Source organism: Periophthalmus magnuspinnatus, chromosome 6 (genome assembly GCF_009829125.3).
Source record: "Periophthalmus magnuspinnatus isolate fPerMag1 chromosome 6, fPerMag1.2.pri, whole genome shotgun sequence".
NCBI classification, from domain to species: Eukaryota; Metazoa; Chordata; class Actinopteri; order Gobiiformes; family Gobiidae; genus Periophthalmus; species Periophthalmus magnuspinnatus.
The window spans coordinates 5867054-5894647 of NC_047131.1; the positions used below are offsets into that span (position 1 = coordinate 5867054).

Sequence of the window (27594 nt, forward strand, 5' to 3'; positions counted from 1 at the left end):
GAAGTCATGTTCCAATGAAATACAGATATATTCACAATTACAAAAGCAGTTTATGTTATCACTGTGTATTTTGGTTCTCAAGATGATCACCAATTCAGAAAGCATGGGGTCCTCACTTTGAGTTGCCAGATCTTATGACTAAACCACTCACAATAAACCCAAAAAGCTTCTTCTGTGAATACTGCCTTGAGCTAGTGGACCCTAGGTTCAGCTGGAGTGCATATTGTAATGTCCTTTGTCTATGATAATGCCAAACAGATGATACATTCAAAACTGGCCATGGTCACATGCTCACCAAAATCTGATTAATATTTGATTTGTGGATCTTTCAAATTTCTTCAGTGACAGACAAACCACAAAATCTCATGTGAGGTTATGAGAGGAACCATGATCAGAAACTAAAAAATGATTTGGCTCTTCAAATGTCATTTTAATAATCTCATAACTCCAAAAAATTTGAGAATAATTCAATGTTAGTGCGCATGTGACTGCAGCCATGTTACTCAGTACTAAAAGGAATATTCTCCAGATACTTTTTACTATTTTTGAATTGGATTAATTGTAAAACGTTACTCTGTAGAGGATTAAAAATGCTCATTTATATGTTTCTTTGTGTTAATGGCATTTTTGCAGTTTATTGGACCATAATTGTAACCAGAAGAATTTGATTAATTACACAGGCCTATTTCTGGCAGCTATTCCCACACTTTACTAATGCCACTGTCAGCCCTCCCTCCTCTCTCTTCTCCTCTCTCTCTCCTCCTCTCTCCCTCCCACTCTTTCCCCCTCCCTCTGTTTCTCTCTCTGAGTGTGTCTCTCTCTCTTTATCTCTGCCCCCCTCTTTTCGATTTCCACCCTCCCTCTCCTCTCTTACTCCCTTTTTTTCTCCGTCTCTCTCTTTCATCCCTCTCTGCATCTCACACCCCCGTCTCCCTCCCTCTCCTCCCTCTCTCTTGCTCTCTTTCACACTTTCTCTCCCTCTTTCCCTCCCTCCTTTTCTTTCTTTCTTTTCGTCACAGATTTTTTTTCACTTACAGGACAATCGGACACTTTGTGTTGCTCTGACATCCTTTGGCCTGATGTTAAAAATCTCGTTTTTGTTTAAAAGTTTCACAGCTGCCCCGAGCGAACTCTTCCAAATGACACACACATTTCCCAGAAACGAACAGACCTTTTTGAGTTAAAGTTGTTTACTCTCACAAAAGAACTGGCCTCAATTGAACGAAATACAAATCTCCCTAAAATCTGGGACTAAAACTGTATTACAAATTGTATTTTTATGCGTAAAATAAACATAAATTATACATGTAATAACATAGAGTTATGACCCATAGAGGAGGGAAATGTGCATGTAAATAAGAGAAACAGCTTTTATAATTAAGGTATTCAAAATTTGAATGACATGAGTATATTGTTTTGGGTAACACTTCGGTAGCACTGTTTTTTTTACTTAAAGCTATAGTATGCAACTTTTAGCCAAAAAATAGACTAAAATAAAAGCATGTCTTTTTTTTTCATTTTGGTTCTTTTTATTGCACTGAATAACCTATAAAAACATCCATCCTTACTCTGAGTGGGCTTGCCTCCCCACAAACCTGCCTCTTATTTGGCCTGGAGTAGCGCCTCCTCCTCCTTGTTTCCATGGATACGTTGCACCTTCAACTATAATATTCCACAGTATGGCATCTATCTCCTTGGAGAACGTTACATACTGTGCTTTTAAAACGTGAAAAACACAACTATTTCATTTTAAACACTTTGCAGTGGTCTAAAGTTAATCCTCACTTGCTTAATGCATTCTGTGCATCCTAATTATTCACAATTTCTTAATAAGGACCTCCTAACAAAGACTAGCATGCTAACTGCACACTTCCTGATTAAATGTAGACAACACATAGCAGTCATTTTGTGATCTCAAGAGCTGCTTATACAAAATATCTGTACTGGGGCAAAACACATGTTGGTCAAATATCTGCCTGCATAATCCCTCAGTCGTCCAGGTATAAAATTCAATTCATTTTTTCTTTTAATATAAAAAAATATGGGAGAAAAATAAAGTGATTAGCTGTAATAAAACAAGAGGAAAGAATGACTTCATATCCAGGGTCTTGGTCAGGAGTACCTAGCAAGAGGGTAGGTCTATTGTATCATAGGCTGATGGAGGAAACCAGAAGAATCCGACCAGACACAGAAAGAACATGCAAACTCCCCATAGAGACCCCACACTCTCGAGAGGGCTAACCACTCTGCCATCACTCCTTCAAAAGTAAGTATGTGCTCACTCAATGATGAATTCCCAAGTCCAGTGAGGAAACATGAACAAAAGGTTCACCAACAGCGCCACTAACAGGATGATGGTGAACAGTGTGAGGAGTGGTTAAGGGCAGGTTATTTAACTGTGGTATATACAACACAAGAAATGAATATTACCTAAACTGTGACTTAAACTACTACAACTATTACGATCATATTACTACTACTACAATATAACTACTGCTTCTAATGTTGTTAGTAGTAATGGGCGGATTGGTACCAAAAATGTTGATACTGACAGAGGTGTTGAAAAGTATTGATTCTCATGCACATATCTTGATATTTAATGTTGACAATCACAACTACTGTCATTACTACCACCATTACTTCTACTGCTACTACTACTACTACTACTACTACTACTACTACTACTACTACTACTACTACTACTACTACTACTACTACTACTACTACTACTACTACTACCATTACTATTGTTGTTTGCAAAGGATATTTATGGTTGAGGATCTTGATGGATGCACGTCTGAATAAACTGAAGGGACTGAAGTGGAAACAGGAAGAGTCTGCGTTGAACCTGGAGAGCACGTTTCCTTTGGAAACCACAACAAACGTCTGTGGGGGCAAAGGGGAGAGGTCAGGAGGTCAACAGAGGTACAGAAGTACTTCTTGGGGGTTTTACTTAAGATGACACTGATGCATTAACTGTATAGGAAAACCTCAGTAAACCCTTTTCTAATTGTATATTGTACTGTAAATAAACTTTAAGCTCCTTGGGTACTTTCCTTAAAGACAGGGTATTACACTTCTCTGGGGTATTAATTGTAACACATAACTTATTTAGATCACCATGTTAACTTTTATTATTAATTGGAAATGCTATATTTGCTCCAACAACATCAATAACATCTCTGTTTACCTTGGTTCCTGTGCCAAGTCACGCCCCCTTCACTATCAGATTACAATCAGCTGCATCCTGCTAATAAAACTACTGCACATCACATCAGGTTTGTGAAGCTGTAGTGTATTGTTTTGTATCATGCTTTTTTTTTTTTTTTAATCAAAAATTGACGTACATGGGTGACGTAGATTTGTGGGCTGAGAATTGCTCAGAATTCTACTGCGAACCATATCAAGGGTATGAAAAGGGCCCGGGAGAGATCACAAGATTACTCAAACATGCAGGATAACATCTAAAACCACTTCAGGCCTGTTTTGATGAAGAAGTGTTATAATGTGGTAGAAAGCTCCAAAAAGTCAAATTTGCATTATCTCCCCTCTAACTGTTTATTACAAGTGCCAAGTGGAAAGTAACTATAGTGTACTATAGTGTAGTGCTTTGAGAGGCTTTGACAAGCCTGTAAAGCGCATTACAAGTGTAAGGCATTATTATTATTATTAGTAAATACTGAACCCAAATATAATTATTACTGATGCCTACTGAGCCTTGTTTTTTCTTCAGTTCAGGGAGGAGAGACTTGAAAATGGCCGATTGTGTCAGATCTCTGAAGCTAAGCAGGGTTGGGTGTGGTTACTTGGATGGGAGACTCCTGGAAATATAAGGTGGGGCAGTGGGGCAGCAGTGGCTCTAGTCTACTAGTACATGCTGCTGTTGTGTCCTTTGGCAAGACACTCCACCCACATTGCCTAGTGTGAAGGGCAATGAAGCAGATTTATAGGTAAAGACATAGCCTATTTTTTTAATTATTGCTGTTGCAACTACTTCTACTAGAACAATTTTCCCTTCACAATCATCCATACCTGCTACACTCCATGCACCAAAGTCTGTCTGTTGAAAAAACAATACTGCTACATGAATACAATTATTTTGGCTACTACCTGCTGGGAAACATTTGTAAGACAATAATTTCAAAGTGAAACCTTCTGCGATTGGTAGAAGGGGTCTGGATCTTCCAATGGGACATCTTGAAGCTCAGGGGGCGGGGCTCCATAGAAAAAGGGCAGGACATTCCCACACTCCAGTTCAGGAGCTGGCTTCAGCCGGCAGTCCTCTTCAACCTGAGGGAAATATATTTACTCATTACTTTGATTTGAAATATTTAATCTAAAACCAAAATCTGGTACAAATGATCAATACATGGGTGACAGAGTGGGAATGTCACTGTAGCAATAAACACTAAAAACGAAATATCTCAAATGGCAAAAGTTCTCAAAATGGTGCCTGGTGGTGTTGGGCTCCGTAAGTACTTGGATTTGAGACGATTAAAATCCCAATCATCACAGTGGGGCAGCAGTGGCTAAAATGAAAACTGCCCTTGTGTCCTTAGGCAAGACACTTCACCCACCTTGTCAAGTCTGAATGTGGTGTAGTATTAAAGGCACTATATAAATCCAAAGCTTTAAAGCTGAAACGAGAATCAAAAATAGTACTTTAGACTTGTGACTTATGTATTCTCACCTGTTTGTTCTTTGAGTCCATGCATTTCTTGATCTGCCCCAGTGACTCTGGAGTGAAGCGCCTGAACACCTCTGTGCCGACAGGGGGCAGCAGAGAGGGGATGCGGCTTTTCTGCAGCGCGGCTCTAACATCGCTGTCACCGATCAAACTCGACCTGAGACACAAGACCAAAGATCTATTAAAGCACAAAACTAGGGTGACCACATTTTCAAAATTAAAACCCGGGTTGGGACGGTTGGCATAAATAAAACTGTGAAAAAGCACATAATGTTGTCCATTCTTGACTTAGTTATGGCTCAGTGCATGATGGTAATTTCCAAACATATTTTTTCCTGTATTTTAGCTAATCAAACCACAATATATTCCCTTCAAAGTGGTCAAAAATAGGGACACCTGGGACATTTCTTGGTCAAAACTGGGGATTTTCTCAAGTAATTAGGGAAATCTGGTCATCCAAAACAAAACAGGAGCAAATTAACTATAGATAATGGCTGCGGTTACATGCATTTGTGTCATCTTATCTGATTCTGATGACTTGAATGCAGCACAATCTGATGTGAGTGATCAGAGGCACCATGATCAGAAAGAAACTAGATGATTTTGCTATGTTGTCGTTGGAATAATCTTATAACTTCTGTGGTTAAATTGCATAAAGCAGCTCAACTTTAGTAGTAGCCTGGTGGTCCAGAGTCAGATGTGCTCAGGAAATGACCCAAAAGACAAGCTCTGGCAGTGTAATGTTATTTATTACAAATACACCTCTTTGTCATCTCTGTGCCTTGACCCTTAAAGAGGGACAGGAAGGAGCACATGGATCTGGTGATGCAGGATAACACACTTCACAAATCTGAGGAAAAATCCAATCGATTTTGAGCGTGCATGTAACCGCAGCCAGTGTTAGCTTATTGATTTGCACTCCACCAAAGCTTCAACTGAATAAACACAGACAAACTGAAATGTAAATAATGCTGTGTGACATTTTAGCCAAAAATAGACCAAAGTAAAGAATGTTTTTTTAAACACACACACTCAAAAAAACAACAACAGAAAAAACAAACAAAAAAACAAAAAAACAAAACAAGATATTTTCTGCATAAAATCTATATTTTTCGATACCTTGTCAGAATTAAAGTATTGATATTTCGGTATTGATCCGGCTCATCACTAATTATGACTTTCTGTTGAATGCAGCTCTTTGCTCATAGAGCCTTGCCCCACCCACCCCTCCCATTACTCAGCCTAAAGGCAATAATATTGTGCAGGTTAATTTAGATAAAATAAAAAATTCAGATCTTGGCACTATTTTGACATATTATCAACTATTACTTTTGACCCCTCCATTGTAAATACCAGCTATGTCATATTTACAGTTATAGTGACAGTAGAAGTAGTGGTAAAGCAGTAAAGTAGCAGTAGTATTTGAGGTATTTGTAGTACTCACAGTTGGGCATTGTTGAGTTTCAGCTCTTTGTGCCGGTCCAGGACCTCTCCTCTCTCTCTGCGCTCGCTCCAGTACTCCAGGAATGGGCTCCTCATGGCTCAGTCTGCTCCTACAAGTGAGCCACAGCAAAAGAAAGGCTAATGTTTTATACAGACATGGGGGGGGGGGTGTTACGCAACGGCACTGCTACAACTCTACGCTATTCATTCTGCTGTGTTTGCTGATTGGTGCTGCTGTTACTACTATTAATACTACAATAATAATAAAAACTACTAGGGGTGTAATGCTAACTGTAGGCACTGCTCTGTCTGAAGTTCTGTTACTCAAGTTAGACTTTAATCTGAGCTTTAATGTGACAATAAAGAAGTGAGTTAGTTGGAAATTCAACAGGTGTCCTCATTTGTACTTAAACAAGTCCTCACAAGCTAGCAAGCATTAGCCATCAGTTTTTCAGTCAGTCACTCTCACCTTTCCATGAACGCTTGTATTGATCACAGAGAGAAAATGTGTTGTTTAAATCAATTTTGTATTTTTTTTTTAAGTTTTCAGGCTTAGATCTTAAAACTTATTGGTAGTATTTGCTAATGTGGGCATCATGTCTCCATGGTAACTGCTGAACATTCTGCCATAGCTATATATACAGTACATCCTCAGTGTGATGTCACTGCAAAGTATCAATACTACAACAAATACTACTACTGCTACTACTACCACTCCTTTTGTGAGACAGAGAGTGCAAATGCCAGGTCAAGTGTGCGATAATTACTGTACCTGTCAGTTTACTGGGAACTTTGAGTGAATGGGATCTCTGGTTTAATACTTCAACTAGTACATTTTCACGTGATGTAAAATGGCTGTGTTCACACTTGGCCTGGTTTAGTCATGGTCTAGTCTTGCTTTAGTTCCAAGTTAGCTTCATGTGGTGTGTGTGACCGCAGACTACTACTACTACAAAGTCCTCGACTGACATGGCTCACTGCTTAAAGGGCCCATATTACACTGTTTTCTGATCTGTGTTATAATATTGTTTCCTCATCACAAACAGACCTGGAGTTGTGTTTGGTTTCATTCACACATGTTTAACACACAAACCTTCCATATTTAGGCTGAATTCTTCTCTCAAACAGAAAATACGTTGTTCCACCTTGTGATGTCATGTAGTAACATGTGTGACACAACTCCAGGTCTGTTTTTGAGGAGGTAACAACATTATAAGTGTAATATAGGGCAGTTTTATATAAAATAAGTCAAAGAAATCCCTAGAATCAAAAATACAAATTGTTGCCACCTAATAATATATTCACCTTACTACTACTATTATGATGAGCAATACAAAGATTAGTGATGGACGATACTAGTGATTTTGGTTTCGATACCAGATAGCCTAATAATATGGCAAGTGTTGTGATATCGATCCAGTATGATACCGATTAGAATTACTTTTTGATGCCTCACTAAGTATTGATATTTTGGTATTGAGCGGCCCATCTTTAGCAAAAACGACCTACTACAAGTAATACTATTCCATGAGAAGTACTGTCACTGCTGCCTCGTCTCTGCACCACATACATACTCTTACATAACTGTGTACAATCCATTTACACCAGCAAAAATGTTCATCACATGATCTTTTACTGGTCACCTTGAAAGTAAGGGGAAGTTGAAATATTGTTTACTACTGTGTCTACTATTACTACTGCTACTACTATTAGTACTGCAAATACTAGGTCCACTTCTACTACTTAAAACTTTTATTACTACTATTTACTACTACTGCTTCTACAACAATAACAACAACTACTACTACTGCTACTACTGCTACGTCTACCATTGAAATGCCTGATACTACTTCTAACCTTTTTGACTAGTACTATACATTACAGGAGTTAATTAGCAGTGAAGCTATAACCTGGCAGCAGCATCTCTCCTGTGACTTTCATCTTGGTTAATATTGCTGTGCACTGTCCCTGTACAAAAAAAAAAAAAAAAAAATACTGTGAGAATCTTTGTAAAGAGATAATAAAAGAATTATTCTCCAGGCAACATTTGAAATGAGAGCTTTTGTGTGTTAAAACCTCTCATTTCAAATGTTGTTTGTCAGTTTACTGACAGTTAACACATGTCTGGACAAGAGGTCCTGAATATTTGGAAAAACGTTAACAACACGTTAACAAAACCTAATTCAAACTGGATTGAAAATACCGTCAATGGAACTACTATGAATTAAATGATTATTTTGTTTTTTATAAGTGCCATCTTAACACTTTCTATAGGAAGCACATCACCTGCATTCTATGGAAATAGAAAGTCAAAACCAGACTTTGATACATTCTTCATGGAAATGGATATGTTTTATGCCACACAATGGAATATTATAGCCAAAGGAACAACATTTCCATGGAAACAAACAAGCAGGTTCATGGAGATGCTTCATATCTGAAGTAATGTTGCAGGAAACACAAATGCTCAAATCATTTGATATTGTCAACAAAGTTTTCATCACTCCAAAAATATGGACCTAACTAGTCCATGAAGTAGGAGGTAATCAGTTGATTTATTAATGATTAAAGGTGCAATATGTAACTTTTCTGGTTTGTCCACTACTTATCTCCATAGAGATTTTGATATTTTCCAGAAAATGTTCCCTACTATAGCATTAACCATAGCTCTATGAAGAGCAGAGCTCCATATATGAATACAGGCATTGGTTTCTCCCGTTTTGACTCATGTGGATGAAGTTGAGGGAACAAAGAGACCACTGTCCAAATAAAACAGGACGAAAACAGGAAGTGCCATATCAGTCGTGTGAAGAGACACACAGAATTCACAAAAGCTCGACATATAGCAAAATACATGACCTTCATGAGCAGAGTTATACTGCAACTATTCAGATACTTCCACCATAAGTACTTGGGATTCTGAGCACTACCAGATCTAAACCAGATCTAAACCAGGTCTAAACCAGGTCTAAACCAGGACAAAAATAGGACTACACCATAACTGCAGTAATTCTAAACAGAGACTAACCCAAAGGAGGACACAAATACTTTATGGAGTCAGGCTGCCCCCTCACCAGAAAGGTTCCGTAATGCAGCTTCTAAAAAAGTTGATTAACAATACATGACATTTAGACAAACTTTGATTTACTATTTCACTTCTGAAAACTGGACCAAAGCACAGTACCACTACTACCAATACACATTTTACTGGAATACAAACAGCTCTCTGCATCTCCTTGTCTCTATGGAGAAGTTATTGTTTTGCCTGGAATATTCCACAGTATGGCATTAAACTCATCAATATGGCAATACATTTTTACAGGTGTTTTTTTGGTCAGAAATATCTTGGCATAGTGGTGGTACTCCCGTCTCCATGAGGTAGATAAGTTTAATGCCATTCCAAGAAATATTCCAGACAAAACAGTAGCATCTCCATGGACACAAGCAAGTGACAGACCTCCACCAGAAAAGTTACACAGTATATCTTTAAAGCCCTTTTCAAAACTTGGGAATCTGCTTCTTGTCTTGTCTTTGTGGAAGCTCTTCTTTATCAGTGGCTTTAAACTTAGCCCATCCTCTCATTGTGTCACTGCGGGCTCAGTTTTGTTTTCGTCATGGTGTGTATCTCCTCTCAGGACCTGACCTTGGCCCAAGCTTTGAGTATTTCCGTTTTTTCACTCCCACAGTTCCCAAAACCAGAATCTCAAACCTCAGTGGTGAATCTCAGAGGAGAGAGAAGAGGGAGCCATCTGGAGCACATCTGTGAAATGTCACCTTGAAAAATGTGAGACAGATGGGATCAGTTATACGGGGCTTTATTGTGGTTTGTTTCAGTGCTAATTCACTATGAACAGTGTTTTAATTTAGGTCTAAGTTTATTTTTTTGTTATTTTTAGTTAAATGTGCATTATGTAACTTTTGCATCCATCCATTTTCTTCTGCTTATCCGGGGCCGGGTTGAGGGGGCAGCAGTCTAAGCAGGGACTCCCAAACTTCCCTCACCCCATTATGTAACTGTTCTAGTATAGGATCCGCCTGCTTACTGCCATGACGATTAAAACATGAAAGCTTTCTCCATGGAGACAAGCGGGTGAATCCACCAGACACAGCTCTGTGGAGAGGCGACCCCATGAGCAGCAAAAAAACTTGGTTTGTATTTAACAATCAAACATCTGCCCCCACCATAATCCAAAAGATTCATTAATGCCATACTGTGGAACATTCCAGGCAAAGCAATAACATCTTCTGGGAGCAGTTTATGGTGGGCCTAGCACATATATGTTTATATTTGAATAGAGGTTCTCATTTGCAAGGTCATTCCAGGGGGGCCCGGATCATTTGGGATTTAATTTTATGCGGCTCAAGTTGAGTCTTAGCAGCAGTAAATGTAGATTTGCATGTCTTGGTCTGTAATATTAATCTATATAAACTTACGTCGTAAAGCAAAAAAACTAAACTAAACTAAACTAAACTAAACTAAACTAAACTAAACTAAACTAAACTAAATATAAATTGAGCAGGCAACTTTTATAATTTTGTGAGTAGCCATTTTACTTGTGGTTGGAGGTCACAACATAAAGGGCCAATATTATGCTATTTTCTGATCTACTGTATGTCATAATGTTGTTTCCTCATCCGAGTTATGTTTTGTTTCATTCACACATGTTTAACACACAAACTCTGCATGTTTAGTCCTTTTCTCAAACAGAAAACTCTGTTCCGCCTTGTAATGTCAGGAAGGATACAGGAAAAGCTCCACTGCTTTTAAACTCCATACACCTTCACTAGAATCATTTGGATGATTTCAGCCCAGCAACTGTCAATCTCTACTGAACTAAAGGTAAAAGGTCGATGTTAACTTGAAAACTACCCCTTTGTAACATTACAAGGGGAACAGAGCATTTTAAGCTTTGGAGATGAAGACAGACTAATAATGCCAGAATACTCTTACATGAATGAAACAAAACACAACTCCAGGTATGTTTTTGAGGCGGTAACAACATTCTAACATGGATTATAGCTCACAAGAGGCAAAGCAAAAGAAAAATGTAAAATCTGTCAGCTGGACAAAAAGCTGTAGAAGTGAACATGTTTGGCTGCTGTTTTGTTTGAGGGGTTTTGTCCTTTGAGTGAACCAGTTTCTGTCTTAAAGGGTTTGTAGGTTTGAAATAGACAGGAATTCCATACAGTCTCTGAAGCTTTTCAGACACACCTGCTGTATAAGGAATAGTTACTTTTCCTTCTCGGTTCAGATTTCCTGTTTTTCTCTTAGATCTATTGAAGGCCTATTTTGGATATCCACAAGCAGAGAGGGTTTTCTCCAAGAGTTGTTCCTCCTTCACTTTTCCCTCTGTGTTTGTGGGCACCAGTTGAGTACGGATCACTACGAGTTTGTGCTGCAGTGGATGGTGTGAATCAGACAGCAGCTATTGGTCAGTATTTGTGGTCTTCCTGAAGATTTCTACCTGGAGTATAGTTGCTGCACAATCTAAGAAGTCCAGTTTGTTCTCCTTGGCCTCTTCCCATGTGAACTTGATGTTTGGATTCACAGCATTAATATGTGCAGTAAAGGGCTCCAATTCTTGAATTCTGATTTTAGTCCAGTTGTCATCCACATATCGATACCAATGTGTGGGTGGAGTGGCTGGAAAAGAGGCCAAAGCCTCCTGTTCAAATTGTTCCATGTATAAGTTAGCCATGATATGAGGGACCGGTGAGCCCATGGCACAGTCATGGATTTGCCTGTAGAAGTTTCCCCTTAACTGGAAATAAAGAAATTTCCAGAAGTTTGCAGATTTGGTCAGGTGACAGTTCTTTTAGCTTATGTATCCTGCAGTAGCCTCCTCTTTGCTGAGTCCACCACTACTGATGTGGGGATACAAGTGAAAAGAGAGGTCACATTGAACGAAACCATAGTCTCATCCAAATCAAATTGGAGATGCTTGACTTGCTCACAAATTCTGAATATGGTGCTCTGTGTTGCCCACCAGAGGAGCCAGGATGGTCTTCAGATGTTTGGCCACATTGTATGTGATAGAGTCAGTGCTACATACAATGGGTCTGAGGGGTACTCCTTTTTTGTGGATTTTCGGGAGGCCAAAAATGCAAGGAATGGAGTCATCAGGATAGAGTCTGTAATACAGCAGGGAATGTGAACTTAGAAGGAAAGCTGTAACAATTTCTTATACAGCAGATGTGTCTGAAAAGCTTCAGAGAATTTTAAGACGGTTTGAAATTCCCGTCTATTTCAAACCAACAAACATTTTAAGACAGAAACTGGTTCATCCAAAGGACAAACCCCTAGCCATAAACAAAGCAATATAGCTTACTCCATTCAGTGTAGTGCAGAGTGCAGTGAGCGCTATATTGGAGAAACTAAGCAGCCACTCCATAAGAGAATGTATCAACATCAGAGTGAGAGTTCCTCTGGACCCCAGTCTGCTGTACATCTACATCTCAAAGACACTAACCATCCATCCATCCATTTTCTTCCGCTTATCCGGGGCCGGGTCGCGGGGGCAGCAGTCTAAGCAGGGACTCCCAGACTTCCCTCACCCCAGACACGTCCTCCAGCTCCTCCGGTGGGACCCCAAGGCGTTCCCAGGCCAGCCGAGAGACATAGTCCCTCCAGCGTGTCCTGGGTCTTCCCCGGGGCCTCCTCCCGGTGGGACATGCCCAGAACACCTCCCTAGGGGGGCGTCCAGGAGGCATCCTGAGCAGATGCCCGAGCCACCTCAGCTGGTTCCTCTCAACGTGTAGGAGCAGCGACTCTACTCCGAGCTCCTCCCGTGTGACCGAGCTCCTCACCCTATCCCTAAGGGTGCGCCCGGGCACTCTGCGGAGGAAGCCCATTTCAGCCGCTTGTATCCGCGATCTTGTCCTTTCGGTCATTACCCAGAGCTCATGACCATAGGTGAGGGTAGGAACATAGACTGACCGGTAAATCGAGAGCTTCGCCTTCCGGCTCAGCTCCTTCTTTACCACAACGGACCAATACAGCGACCGCATCACTGCAGACGCTGCGCCGATCCGCCTGTCAATCTCCCGCTCCATCCTTCCCTCACTCGTGAACAAGACCCCGAGATACTTGAACTCCTCCACTTGGGGCAGAGACTCACCACCCACCCGGAGAGAGCAAACCACCTTTTTCCGGTCGAGAACCATGGCCTCGGATTTGGAGGAGCTGATTCTCATCCCAGCCGCTTCACACTCGGCTGCAAACCGCCCCAGTGCCTGCTGCAGGTCCTGGCTCGAAGAAGCCATCAGGACAACATCATCTGCAAACAGCAGAGATGAAATCCCGTGGTTCCCAAACCAGACCCTCTCCGGCCCCTGGCTGCGCCTAGAAATTCTGTCCATAAATATAATAAACAGAACCGGTGACAAAGGGCAGCCCTGGCGGAGTCCAACATGCACCGGGAACAGGTCTGACTTACTGCCGGCAATGCGAACACAGCTCCTGCTCCGGTCATACAGGGACCGGACAGCCCTTAGCAAAGAGCCCCGGACCCCATACTCCCAGAGCACCCCCCAAAGGACACGGTCGAGGGACACGGTCGAATGCCTTCTCCAGATCCACAAAACACATGTGGACTGGTTGGACATACTCCCATGAGCCCTCGAGGACCCGATGGAGAGTATAGAGCTGGTCCAGTGTTCCACGACCAGGACGAAAACCACACTGCTCCTCCTGAATCCGAGGTTCGACTATCGGTCGGATTCTCCTCTCCAGTACCCTGGAATAGACCTTACCGGGAAGGCTGAGGAGTGTGATTCCCCTGTAAGTGGAACACACCCTCCGGTCCCCCTTCTTATACAGAGGGACCACCACCCCGGTCTGCCATTCCACAGGTACTGTCCCCGTCCGCCACGCGATGTTGCAGAGACGTGTCAGCCAAGACAGCCCCACAACATCCAGAGACTTGAGGTACTCAGGACGGATCTCGTCCACCCCCGGAGCCTTGCCACTGAGGAGCTTGCCAACCACCTCAGTGACTTCAGCCAGGGTGATGGACGAGTCTGCCTCTGGGTCCCCAGTTTCTGCTTCCTCCTCGGAAGACGTGACAGTGGGATTGAGGAGATCCTCAAAGTATTCCTTCCACCGCCCGACAACATCCCCAGTCGAGGTCAGCAGCTCTCCACCCGCACTGTAAACAGTGTTGGTGAAGCACTGCTTCCCCCTCCTGAGGCGTCGGATGGTTTGCCAGAATCTCTTTGAGGCCGTCCGATAGTCCTCCTCCATGGCCTCCCCGAACTCCTCCCAACCCCAAGTTTTTGCCTCTGTGACTGCCCGAGCCGCGGCACGCTTGGCCCGCCGGTACTCATCAGCTGCCTCAGGAGTCCCACGAGCCAACAAGGCTCGATAGGAGTCCTTCTTCAGCTTGACGGCATCCCTTACTTCCGGTGTCCACCACCGGGTTCGGGGATTGCCGCCACGACAAGCACCACAGACCTTACGACCACAGCTACGAGCAGCCGCATCGACAATAGAGGTGGAGAACATGGCCTACTTGGAGTCCATGTCTCCAACCTCCCCCAGGATCAGGGAGAAGCTCTCCCGGAGGTGGGAGTTGAAGACCCCCCTGACAGAGGGCTCCGCCAGACATTCCCAGCAGACCCTCACAATGCGCTTGGGCCTGCCAGGTCTGTCCGGCTTCCTCCTCCGCCAGCGGATCCAACTCACCACCAGGTGGTGATCAGTTGACAGCTCAGCCCCTCTCTTCACTGAGAGACACTAACCACTCCTTTGAAAATAGTGAGGTACAGGTCTTAGCCGAAGACAAGAACTAGTGTGAGATGGGAGTCAAAGAAGCTATTTTTAAGAAAGACAATCGTTCCATGAAAAAGAATGGGAGTCTCAGAGATCATCTATCCCCCATCTATAACCACATCCTCAGACCCAATTCAAAAGAAAGAAAACAATAGGGCTGCCAATATGCTAATAGATGTGAGAACACCCATTTCGGGCCCGATTGATTATGCTAAGTAGGACTCGGGCACAGTGCACACTTAGTGTAGCTCAATAGACCTAGCCTACAAACAGAAACTGTAAAGAACAGGTGTGTTACTTTCAGTGTAGTTAGCTCCTCCCTTCACACAGATATAAGGCAGTGTCCACCAGTAATCTTACCAGAACTGAAGAAGTGGCCTGGATGAGCAGCCACGCCACTCCTACAAGTTTTTTGTCCAGTTCACAGATTTTACATTTTGCTTTTACTATGGATCATTCCTGGACTGACGGATTACATTACACAATATATGACATTTAGGATTTTACATTAAAAAAAATAAATAAGTCTTGTCTAAATGATTCTAGTTTTTAAATTTTGGTGGTTTATAATTTTACTTCCTGGTTTCTATGTGAGCACCAGATATGACAAATGGGTAATTTTCTACCTGGATTTGACATAAAACTATAATAAACAGTGGCAGACCCCTACCAGTAAAGCTACATAATACACCTTTAATTAAAGATTCACAAAAAAGTTAAGAGCACATTAGGATGATTACATAGATAAAACACTTTATTCATCTACACATTTACAATCTCCCATTAATCAAACCAGTACAGTAGAAGAGATGATTTCTTTAGTTATTTAATTTCACCTTGACACCAGCAATCAGAAGAACAGCTTTTAGTAGTATTCATCGAGAAAAAAAAACTTTAGCGGGGGTGTACCACTGGATTGAATATTGAAATGATAACGATTGATTTTTACAATAAGCAGCTCAATTCACACAGACAAAGACATTTATTTAAACACTGATAAAGAACATAAAATCTAAGTATTTTCAGTATAAAACAAAGCTGCTGATTACTTTAACACTCTGTCAGCTTTTCGCAGTTGACTGGTTCAGATCTGGGTTTGGTCTGGTATAGGTTTAAAAAGGGAGACTCTAGTTTGTTGTCAGAATAGTCCAGTTTTGCAGTTCTGGTCTAGTCTCTGGTCCTAGGTCCTGGGTCTTGGTCTCTGTAGTCCGGTTTAGTCTGGTTATAGTCCTGGATCAGAAGGACAGGTTGATGAGAAGAGCTTCTTTCTCCTTTTTGTTGACGGGACTCCATTTGATCAGAGGAGAGCTCAGGTCGATAAGCTGAAACAAAATAAGTCAGTATTAGGGATGAACGAATAAAATATGTAAAATTACAACTGTGGGATAGTTTAATTTAAATAGTTAATTTATAAAATGAAATCAATCAAAATAAAGTTCATTGTACAGATTTGAATAACAACCAGAAGAATGACCTTTTGAGAGAAGCCCAAAACATAACCTGTTTTTTAAACTAATCCCATGCATTTCAGAACACGTTTGTAGAGGTGTAACCTAGAAGTTTAGCTGGTTTTATACACAATAAGACCCCATGGAGACACAGGGACAGTTTTCTGCTGCAGTCATAAAATACCTGAAATGCAGCCTGTGCGATTTGCCAGTTGTGACCATTCCAACTTTTAAGTATTTGGCCACACAAGTTGTATTGAACATAATTGAACAAAGCCTGATCTCATCAGACCTCAGTACCTAAGCAGAGCCTGGGCCAGGTTTTGAGCGCCTGGAAAAACGCTATAAAAGACTAATGCATTATCATTATTATTAGAACATTTGATTTATGTAGCATTATTCAGTCACTCCATGTTCAGCAGCTCAGTGGTGGTAGGATAGTACTACAGGCAAAATGGGTGGGAGAAGACATAATTCCCATGAGACGAGCTGGTACATGAGCTTTGTGGTTTGGGTAAAAGCCAAACAAATCAAAACAAACATGACAATGACACCGTTTTTTCTCTCTACTGGGTTTCACAAGTTTGGTTTCTTGGCTTGTTTTTCCTGATATGACATTTTGACTAATCAGATTTAAGAATACATTTGAATGTTCCACCTTTTCCTGCTTGTTTTCAGAGAGCCGTTCTAAACTGAGAATGTGTGGAACTTAATCATACATTTCCCAAATAAAGGTCAATATACCATAAGCAACTAAGTTTGTATTATGATCTTCTCTGCAGTTGTGCGGTCAGAAGATATTGTGATAAAACAATAATATATTTGAAGATCATTTTAGCATGACAGCAAGACATTTTGAATGATCTTATAAAGAAATATCTGTTATAGCACAAAGAAAACCCAGAAGATAGTATTAGTATAATGTGATGAATGTGATGTCATACTCCCAGATGGAGACAGATACCTCCCTGTTGATTACACTGTACTTTGCCTTGAAATATCCAAAAGTTGAACCTGATCATTTGTATTACTGACTGGACCCAAGAACTTGCCATGATACAACAAAAATCAGCATTTTGGCCATATTAATTTTAGCAACCCCCATCTGTTAAATATTATTGGCCTATAAAATATTGCTGTGTTTCAGATGACATCGTGACAAAGAGTCATGGATATAACATTATCCTCTGTTCGTAACCATGGTGACGGTGGTACCTCAGAGGCGGAGGGGCAGGTCTTGGTGCGGATCAGGTCTGGAGTGTTGGTCAGGTCAATGAGCAGTTTCTCTTGAGGCTGAAGCGCCGGCGCCGGGAGATCCAAAAGTAAAATCTGAAACAATGAAACAGACTATAGTGTAGCCACTGTACTTTAGGTGTTGAAGTTTACTGCTGATTGTTTAAAAAGGTCAAGACCAAAACAGGAAGACATTTTTACTTTTGATTAAAGTTTGCAAAATCTAGTTCAATTATCAACTGTCAATTATGTTATGGATACAATGTGAAAGTATAATAATTATAATTTATTTTGTATTGCCCTAATATAAAACCTTTCCTCAACAACTGAACATATAAAAAAAATGTCACAATTGATTGACCTTTCAAAGTTTGACAGAAACATAATTTTAAATAAAACTCATTTGGCTTTTACTGGTTTATTTGATTAAGCACTTCCTCACCTCTTGTGCTTTGCTGATGGCCTCGGTTTTCGGCTCCTGTGCAGTCTCTTTCCCCGTTTCTACTTGGCTTAGACAAAGTGCGTCAGGTGCTGTGGTGCTCTCTGATTGGTCGGGTTTTATGATTGTGGGTGGGGGCTGTACAGGCTCCTCATCCTCCAGGTTAAAAGGCTGAATCGTGGGAACCTCCACAGTCTCTGGGTCATCAGTGGGAGTTAAACTAAAGACAAGCACATTCAAGTTTGTCTCTTCAGACAAAAATATCAACCACACAGCTGCTTTGTGATGTGACCTATTTTTTATTTACAATCTATTTTTAGCATTATGACACAAACTCTACTGTGCCATTACATTCTGTAACATTAACTTGTTTTTGCTACACTATTTCTGGTTTTACAGAGTGATTAAAGTTAGAATTTGTGTCATGTGCCAATGTATTTGTCTAAGATTGTGACATCTATCAAGTGGGATACCACAAAACAAAACAGAATAATAAAAAAAATACATAACAAATAGAGAATAAGAAAAATGTTTTGTTTTCTAATTTTAATTCAAAACAAAAAAAACAAAACATCATTAGTTATTAACATTGTAAAACACTTCTTTGCTATAATCGGCTCCAGTGGTGACATCTTTAGTTAGTATTTAAAATGCATATCACAGACTGGACTAATCATTTCACTAAACAGTTACCTAGTTGTCTACAATTTTACTTTCTGGTTGGACATGGACAGCAGATATGACATGCAGAGGTAGCCATTACCATGATGTAAACAGGTGCCAAAGCGTGTCTGATTTTCACACAATCGTTATGATTTGACATTTAACATACAAAGAGATACAAATCTCCTTTATTTTAACTAAATAATGAATATGTTATAAAATGATGTTCCTTCAGTGTAAATTGTCCCTGCATTTCGGATGAACTTTTATGTTTTAAGATGTGTTTTTATGGACTGTGAAGAAATTAAGTTTTTCTAGATTTTTCTACTTTTTCCAGCTTTCATTCACAAACTGCTACTTGACTGGTGTAAAACTATAATATTTACCATAAGCAGTATACGGAGTATTAAAATCAAAAAGGCATAAAATTCTGTCGTGTAATCATCTAATCATGACTGCCTTTCAGCTCAGGGGTGCACAATTTGGGAAAAATATCGAATTGAGTTGTTTGACAATCATTGTGACTAGATTTGCTTTCAGTTCAAAGTTTGCATTTTAAATGTGTCCAGAAGAATCTAAACTACAGGGTCATGCTAAAGACAACAGAATATTTTAGCGTTTTTTGGAGGAAATAATGATTTGTTTCTTGCGGTCCATTCGCATTGTGATTCTGATTTGATTTCATTTACTCATGCAAAACTATTCCAGCTCATGTAGAACTGAACATTTTTCTGAACAAACTCATACGGCCTTAAACACCTGCTCTCTATCCTCACATGGTCTCTGTAGAGAAGTGGACATTAGTCTGGTTATGATCCAGGCCCTTCCCCGGATCTAAACCAAGCGTGAACACAGGTCTCTAGAGTCAATGCACGGAGGGGGCTGGACTGAACAAGGAAAAAACGGCTCTAATATGGCCTGGATTACACTAGACCAAAATTAGAGAAACGTACTAGGATCAGAACTTTATACTGTAAGCAGGATTGTCTTGAGGTTCAAACGCACAAGAATCCACCTTGTACCGCTGATCTATAGGGAATGGGCGATATGCCAAAAAACAATCTTCTTAGTATCTTTTATACAGTATTTAAGAGGCATCTGCTGTTTCTGAAAGTTTACTCTTTACTATGATTGATTATATCCACCTGTCACTCACTTGGAGCATGATGGAGACTGACCAACAGGAGGAGTGGGTGGGGTCAAGTGTTTGTTTTTGACCATAGAGCTGCATTGAGAAAAAATCAAATAAAATCAGGGAATGACCATATGGCATCACAGGGATGACGTTCCAGTCCACACAACCTCTGATGCAGAACAAAAAGCGTATATTTTCTGACAAACACAAACACATTAGTAACAAGGTAGGTAAGAAACTGCAGGGTCCCATGCTACACATTTATTTAGCCATTTTTTAAATATCAAAGCATGTCTTTTGGCTGCTGTGATTGGCTAGAACTCAGCTGAGAGCCCCTCCTCTTCCTGAACAATATCAATGGTAGTGTCCTAGTCTGTGTTCACTCAATAATAATGGTATTTTCCCACATTACATGGCTTCATCCATCAGCCAAACTATCAGTCCACACAAAGGAACAGGCAACAGCTCTGAGTTTGTGCTAAAGGTGATCTCTCTCTGGGGAAAACATCTGGTCTAAAGATGGTGTAGTGTTACTGATTCTGTGTTTTACCTGGTGGGAGTGCAGTTGTGGGTGGGCAGCACTCTGATTGGTCGGTTTGTGGGTGTGGCCTGGGGGAGTCCCGAAAGTCTGGACCTAGAAGGCAGAAGATACTATATAAATGTATGGAAAACAAATGGATTTATCAAAACTGAGGAGGGAAACAGTTTTGAGTAACATAGCATATTTATCAATGAATGTGGATATGGTTGGAAGATGAGGAGAAAAAAAAAAAAAAAAAAAAATCACAAATGTTTTCAAATAGATTTTTGATTTTATATTGTCTTACTAAAACCTAAAGCCAATCTTCTGTCAGTAAAAACATGAGGTTTGAAGCAATCGCAACTGGATCAAATTGGCTATTTCAATGGACATAATTAGCAAATGCTGCAATTTCCATACCATAATTTCCTTGACAAGCAAAAATATCTGCCTTATTCTGCTTAAAATCTGCTAAACACTGTAGTTTCTATACCAAAAGGTTCTGAAATGTGATTCTTGTATTAGTTTGACAAAAAGACTGAAATGTGAACTGACAGTTCTTCTGTGCATGTTGAAAATATAAACTTTGAGCAGAATCCTATTATTAAAACATAAATTGCTAATCTAACCAGCAAACCTACAAGAAAATTCACTAGATATTTTTCCCAAATCTTTCGGCCCCATTAAAAATGACTGAATCTTGATCTCCATCAACATGTGATTGCACATCTCTAAACATGGATGAACAAACTGTATTGTATTGTACGTTGGATAGGCCTGTATAGTTATAATGCAAAAATGTGAAATGATGACTAACCTGAGAGGAGTGGGCAGACACGAGGGTCTACGGGCCTTGAGCTGTAGTGAACTGCTGCTGCCACCGGAGGGAGTGAGAGCAGAGAGCACAGGCTTCTGAGGGAGACTGAGAAGAAAAGGAGTTTAGAGACTGGATTCTTACGGTTAAAAAAAATAATTAAAATGTGCAAACTAAAAAAATTGATAATTTACCTGTCAACGCTCTTCACAGAAACCAGTCTCTTTGGTCTCAAAATCTTGGTGGTGTCTGGAGACAAAGACCCTGAAATATAATAAAAACAGAATCATTGAATCGTATGTTTGAGTTCATATCACAGTAATGTATTTTTTTGTATTGAAATGAGCTTTAACTTCTTTTTTTTTTAAGTTCACAATGCATATTTTTTACTTGTTTTGCAGCAAAACAAAGACCTGAAAAATATATCAAAACTAGTATAAGAATCAAATACACTTAACAAGGTCTAAAAGTACTGTGTTAAGTCGTTACACCCATCTTAATGATAAAATAGGGTGTAATTCGGAGAAAAAAATAATGTCATTTGATGTTTCTGACAAACATTGTGATGTTGTAATAATGGGATTCTGTTCAAAATTCAGATTCTAAAAACACCCTGAAGAATTGAGAAAAACACAGAAGTATGAACTGACAAACTAAGACAAAAATCACAAATATTTGTACAGATCTAAACTACAGGGTTACCTTTTTTATGCAGAGTAAGACTGGCTATTCTGTTGGTGGAGGAAATGCTGGTACTTCAAAAATTGCTGCCTTTGTGATTTGCCAATTATGCCTATTCAATTTCTTTCAAATTTTTTCATAATCTGCTGTTATTTAGGTGATAAAATGACCTCTGCAGTCTTTCATCATGTACTTTTGTCACCCACCTTGCAGGGTCCCATTGGGAGAAGGCACCAGAGCCTGTGGTTTGGGTTTGGCTTTGAGTCCGCTCTGGATCTTGGTCACTGAGGGGACAGAGCTGGTCCGGTCTATGCCCCTCCTCACTGGGGTTTGGACCGGGGAGCACTGGGGTCTCTTGAGGGGGGTGGGGTTGGAGGTTTTTCGGGTTTGGACACTGAGAGACCTCCTCCCGGCTGCAGAGAAGGGAGGAACCGAGGGTTGAACGGCAACAGAACGACGGTGCTTTGGGGGCTGGGTGGGTTTAGGAACATTGCACTGAGAGTTCATCGAGGAGTTTAATTTACCTGGAATGATAAGAGTTTCAGATTAGGGCTACGAGATTAATCACAATCAAGTTGAAGTACAATAATTTCCTTCACAAACGACAAAATGTCCTATCTTATTCTGCATAATAACGGCTAACACTGTAGTTTAGATCTGTACAAATGTGTTCTGAAATGTCCCTGTGTGTCAGATGCTCTCCCCGTGTCCTTATGGGGTCTTATTCTGCATAAACATCAGCTAAGCCTTTAGTTTAGAACTATCCAAACATGTTCTGAAATGTTTGTCAGTTCATACTTTTCAGTCTTTTTGTCTATTAAATTCTTCTGGATGAGTTTATAATATGGACTTTGAACAGAATCCTTTTATTAAATCATAAATCTCAAATCTAATCATAAATGCAGTGCTTGTCAGAAATATCACAATTACATATTTTTCCCCAAATCATTCAGTCCCATTTCATATCATAATACAACAAAGGAGTACTGTTACCACGACAACACCGAAAATTTAAACTGAATTTTGATAATAAGGATAATACTTGATACGACAATCATAAAAGAAAAGTAGACTCTCACTTACACTTTTACTACAGACAGGAGTTGGGTTTTGACTTGGGATGTTACAATGTCAAAATTTGTGTTACAATTGTGAGGAAAAAACATGATTTTACAAATATTTACAATTTAACACATAACCAAATTGTGAAATGCTTTCATTCAAACTCATCTAATCTAGTGTATGACCAGTGCTCTCTGTAAATTGTTGGCTGTTACATAATTACAGTTTTATTTCATTTTGTTGAACTTTTTGGGGCATAAATTACACTGAAATGTTAAATGCTCATGATTATGACTATTATTACAAATCAATACTAAAACTATTAATGATAATATGAATAAGTATCAATACTAAAAACTCACGTTCACAGTATAGAAATTAACCTTTCTTTGGCTTTAGAATTTTTAGATCAGAACAAGTATAAAACCACATAGACTAGTTTACGTCCATGAACCAACCACTATGGAACCTACCTGGACGACTGAGGGATTACACAGATATAAGGCCACATAGGAATATAAAAGAAAGTACTGTACTATTATTTCATGTTGAAAAGCGTAAGTGTTTATTATCATCATGTTATCTGAGTCGGTATTGAGTAACAAGTCTATTCCTTAGTATCAAAATAGTTTGAAATTTTAGTATCGTGACAACACCAAGTTATTATATTTGTGACATAATTAATCACACTTGAATTCCCCTGTAGTTTACCTTTATTGGCTGGGGAGAGGGAGATACTGGAGTTGAAGCTGGACACTGAGGAGGAGGATGAGGAGGTGTTTCTGAGTCTGCTGCTCTCAGCGGGAGGCTTCACTCCAGACCAAGTATGAACCACCTGAGGAAAAGAGAAACAACAACAATTATTCTGTACCATCTAATGATGTCTATGTAGTCCTACGTAGTTTCTTGTAAACATACAAGAAATTAATGAAAAGGAGCAGAAAGTGTAATCTGTCCATTTTTCCAGACAAAGCTGTAACACTGCTTTAAAATAACATGAGAGCTGGGTACTGCCAAAAACCTCATGATACAAAGTCCACAATACGCATCAGGTACATCCTTATCTCTACAAACAGGTCTTAAAGAGTTTACCAAATGTTTTATTGTGCTGAATAACAAAATGTATCAATATTCAATGTTTACAGTTCAGCTCAACAAATTTCTGTTAAGTATCACAATAAAGTTCTCTGCATCAATGCTCATTCATAAAAAATATTGGCAAATTGATACGTTCAGTACAGTCCTATTTGATACTTCCGTCAGTAATTTCGATGTTTTGTTTAAACAGTTTCAGTACAGGTCTCATTCATTTTTAACATTTCTACATCATTGTGTGAGATTTAATATGATGAAATAATTAAATAATAACAGTGCAAATGAACTCTGTACCTTGGAGGGCGGGGCCAGGGCACATTTGCCCAAACAGCTGGAGTTCAGGGAGGAGTCGCTGAGGTCAGAGGTCACGCTTGCAGAGTCAGAGAGAAGGTCTTCACACGAACCGTTTCGGCTTGAGTTTGGACTGCGCCGCCAACTGGTTGACAACTGCATTACATAAAAAAGGAGAAATTTGTTCATTTACACCACCTACTAGGGGCATAACAAGCCAATCCATTCATGCAATTTTCTGGGATCAACATCATTGTAAAAACATAAATCTTGCATTTGAATGTTTTTAGACACCTTCACCTGTTTTAAAAATAAGTCAAGAGCATTTTTCCCAGTGTGGAAACATGATTGCTTTTCCGTAATAAAAAAGGAGAGCGTATACTCCCCCTATTATAAAATATGTTAAAGCTAAAAATGGTAGTTGGGTGACTACCAAAACTTATTGAGAAAGAAAATAAAGAACAAAAATCCAGAGACTCCTAGCAATCAATACTATATTCTGTTGACTAAACCTGATTGCTTTACAGACTGATTTACACTACAATTACAGAAAAACCACTAAGTTTAACTTACCTTGCTGGGAGGCTGCAGTCTGGTCTTGTCTTGGCTCTTGGTGGTGGATCGTGTAGCAGCTGGGACAGCGGGTCTGTTGGGTAACACCATACTGACTCTGGCTCTGAGAGCAGGTTTGGGCAGCATCCTTGTCTCTGTGACTTGTCTGGTGGTGCTCCTTGTGGCTCTTGAAGGAACATGCTGTGTCTGTTGTTCTTTTCCAGTGAGTTTAATACTTTTATTTCCTATACTTGATTTAGGACTACGCAATTTCAGGATACGGTTTTGAATAGCAGGTGGTAGCTGTTTCAAAGGGCTATCTTGCACACAAAATGTCTGCCTCTTTATGGGGCTAAGTACAGTAGGAGGAGAGTCACAGAGCATGCTTAGTTTGGCCTTTGAGTCTTGTACAAACTCATTATTTTTTAAAACTGCTAAATTTGGGTCAATGTTTTCATACTCTGACTGAGCATGCTCAGAACTCTGCAGTTGATTGGCCAGTTTTTGGGCCTCTTCACAGATGGCTTCCAGTTGGTCTCCAGACAGAGGACTCCAGCTTGTTTGGACACAGAGGTTTTCCAGGCGAGATGCGACATTCACAGAAACGCAGCGCTCTGTGTGACCGATGGGACCAACAAATACCTCGTCCTCAAAGTCTTCACCTGTAGAGCTGTGGAGGAAATGGGGAAAAATGTTTAGAATTAACTGAATAATACTGGAGAATAACATAAATATTTTGTAAATATCTTATAGCTGATATATTACCAAGCTCTAGATTTAAAACATGTGCACCACTCAATACTGCTATTGGGTCTTTGGGCAAAACATGTCACCTGACTGTCCTACTGGATGTTTGGACAACAGTGTGCTTATTATAATGTATGCCTAAAGAAAAAACAAATAAGTGGAAAGCTTTAAACTATAGGGTTAGAGGGTTTAATGCACACTATTATTCTTTGCAACCATAAGTGCAGCATATATTGTTTAAAAAGACAGTTCTGAATCCTCAGTTTTATAAACAATTTATAAGGTTACATATTGATTTGATAAAACCAAAAACTATGTACTTAGACTCAAAGTGTATCATGAACACTGGTGAAAACTCTGGTTTTAACATTATAATGGTATCCTTATTTGTGTAATTATTGTCAATTAGTTTACACTATTGTGTTGCACTGACAACATCCCTTACAGTGTAATGTTCTTTAAGTCAGATGAATTACCTGGCTGGCGACAGAGACACGTCAAAATCAAACTTTTCATCCGGTAAAAAGAACACGTCTGTGCGGAGAAAAACACGGAGAATGAGTTTAATGAAAGTCACTATTGTGTGACCTGATTTTACACAGAATCGAACTCACCGCTGTTCGCTCCACGATCCATCGTAAATGAATCTTTTTTCTAAGCCAATCCAGTGCAGTGGAGGAGCTGAAAGAACAGACAACTGAATAAATATCTATGATTAAAACAAAGATTTTGCGTTAAATATCAGGCGTCAGATTTGAAGTAAGCTTGTTTTGAATGACAAGAAACTGTCGGTTACTTCCATAAAGCTTAAAAATAACAATCTTCTAACGTGATGACCTGAGAATAACATCCATTTGTCATCATAATTATGTTTGGATGAGGAAATACGCACCTGGAAAAGTTATATTGTTTATTTTTTTGTTATTTATGTCCTCGGAAACACGGCTCTCGATTCAAATCTGCTGCAGTTTACCACGTGACTTAGAGGCTCGTCCTGATTGGCTGGAGGTGTTTCTTCTACGATATGGACGACAATTGGAGCATCAGCGCCATCTTTAGCAAAGACAAGTAAGGACACCGTCTAAAAAAAAGGCATTTTTAAAGAAATTTGTCTTAAACTTCTATATATTCTTACGACGGAGTATAAGGGTCACTTAAATTAAAAAAATTATGCGGGCGCTACGAGAATAAAGTCGTAGCATTTCGACATTAAAGTCGTAATTTTACGAGAATAAAGTCGTAATATTACGAGAAAAAAAGCCGTAATATTACGAGAAAAAAAGCCGTAATATTACGAGAATATAGGCTGTTGTGCGTGAATTTGTGACCAGTGCGTTATGAAGAATTTGGATCATTTTGTTCAGATATAGCAATTTCTTCTAAATCTGTCTGGTTCCTCCGACATAAACAAACTCAAATGCTGGCAGTGTCCCTTCAAAGTACTTATACTGATGATAGTGTGGTGATGGTGGGATAAAAGACACAGTATTTCATCGTGCGTAAACCCCAGTTAAAAGTTTATCTGAACAAAATGCTCTAAATTCTCCATAACACACTGGTCATTCATTCACGCACAGCAGCCTATACTCTCATAAAAATACGACTTTTATTCTCCTAATATTACGACTTTTTTCTCGTAGCGCCCGCATATATATATATATATATATATATATATATATATATATATATATATATATATATATATATATATATATATATATATATATATATTTATATATATATATATATATTTTTTTTTTTTTAATCCAAGTGACCCTTATACTCCGTCGTATATTATCACTTCGATCTATTTGTATTTCTGTTTTATTAATTAACACTTGCAAAATATATTCATAAGTAAATACAGATTTAGGTTCAAGTTTAAGTACTTTGATTACAATGCGAGAATTCTCAAATTATGAGAAAGTTAGAAACTGCAGATTGAACTGCTACGCATTTCAGTCTCCAACAAACAAGTTGATAGACAAGGATATATTTTAATAAAAACGTTTAT

The 27594-nt window shown here is 39.5% G+C and overlaps 2 protein-coding genes across 2 annotated transcripts in view; both read right to left on the reverse strand.

Annotated features, from left to right (window-relative positions):
- LOC117372482 (sodium channel protein type 4 subunit alpha B-like) overlaps nt 1-6251 on the reverse strand; it is a 45880-nt gene extending 39629 nt beyond the window's left edge. Inside the window, exons 1-5 of the mRNA XM_055222741.1 lie at nt 6132-6251; nt 4691-4844; nt 4153-4290; nt 2767-2886; nt 2283-2365 (exon numbers count right to left, since the gene is read on the reverse strand). Coding sequence (XP_055078716.1) covers nt 2283-2365; nt 2767-2886; nt 4153-4290; nt 4691-4844; nt 6132-6226 — 590 coding nt within the window. The 5' untranslated portion in view covers nt 6227-6251. The remainder of the gene's footprint in view (nt 1-2282; nt 2366-2766; nt 2887-4152; nt 4291-4690; nt 4845-6131) is intronic.
- Nucleotides 6252-15638: 9387 nt separating this feature from the next.
- Nucleotides 15639-26576, reverse strand: gtse1 (G-2 and S-phase expressed 1). The gene is made up of 13 exons (XM_033968298.2): nt 26473-26576; nt 26195-26261; nt 26057-26114; nt 24855-25503; nt 24285-24437; nt 23607-23730; nt 22040-22357; nt 21347-21416; nt 21156-21260; nt 20369-20452; nt 18024-18240; nt 17564-17677; nt 15639-16222 (listed from the first exon to the last, which is right to left on the reverse strand). The coding sequence occupies exons 2-13, from the start codon at nt 26214-26216 to the stop codon at nt 16136-16138; spliced, it is 2001 nt and encodes a 666-aa protein (XP_033824189.1). The 5' UTR covers nt 26217-26261; nt 26473-26576; the 3' UTR covers nt 15639-16135.
- Nucleotides 26577-27594: the final 1018 nt, after the last annotated feature.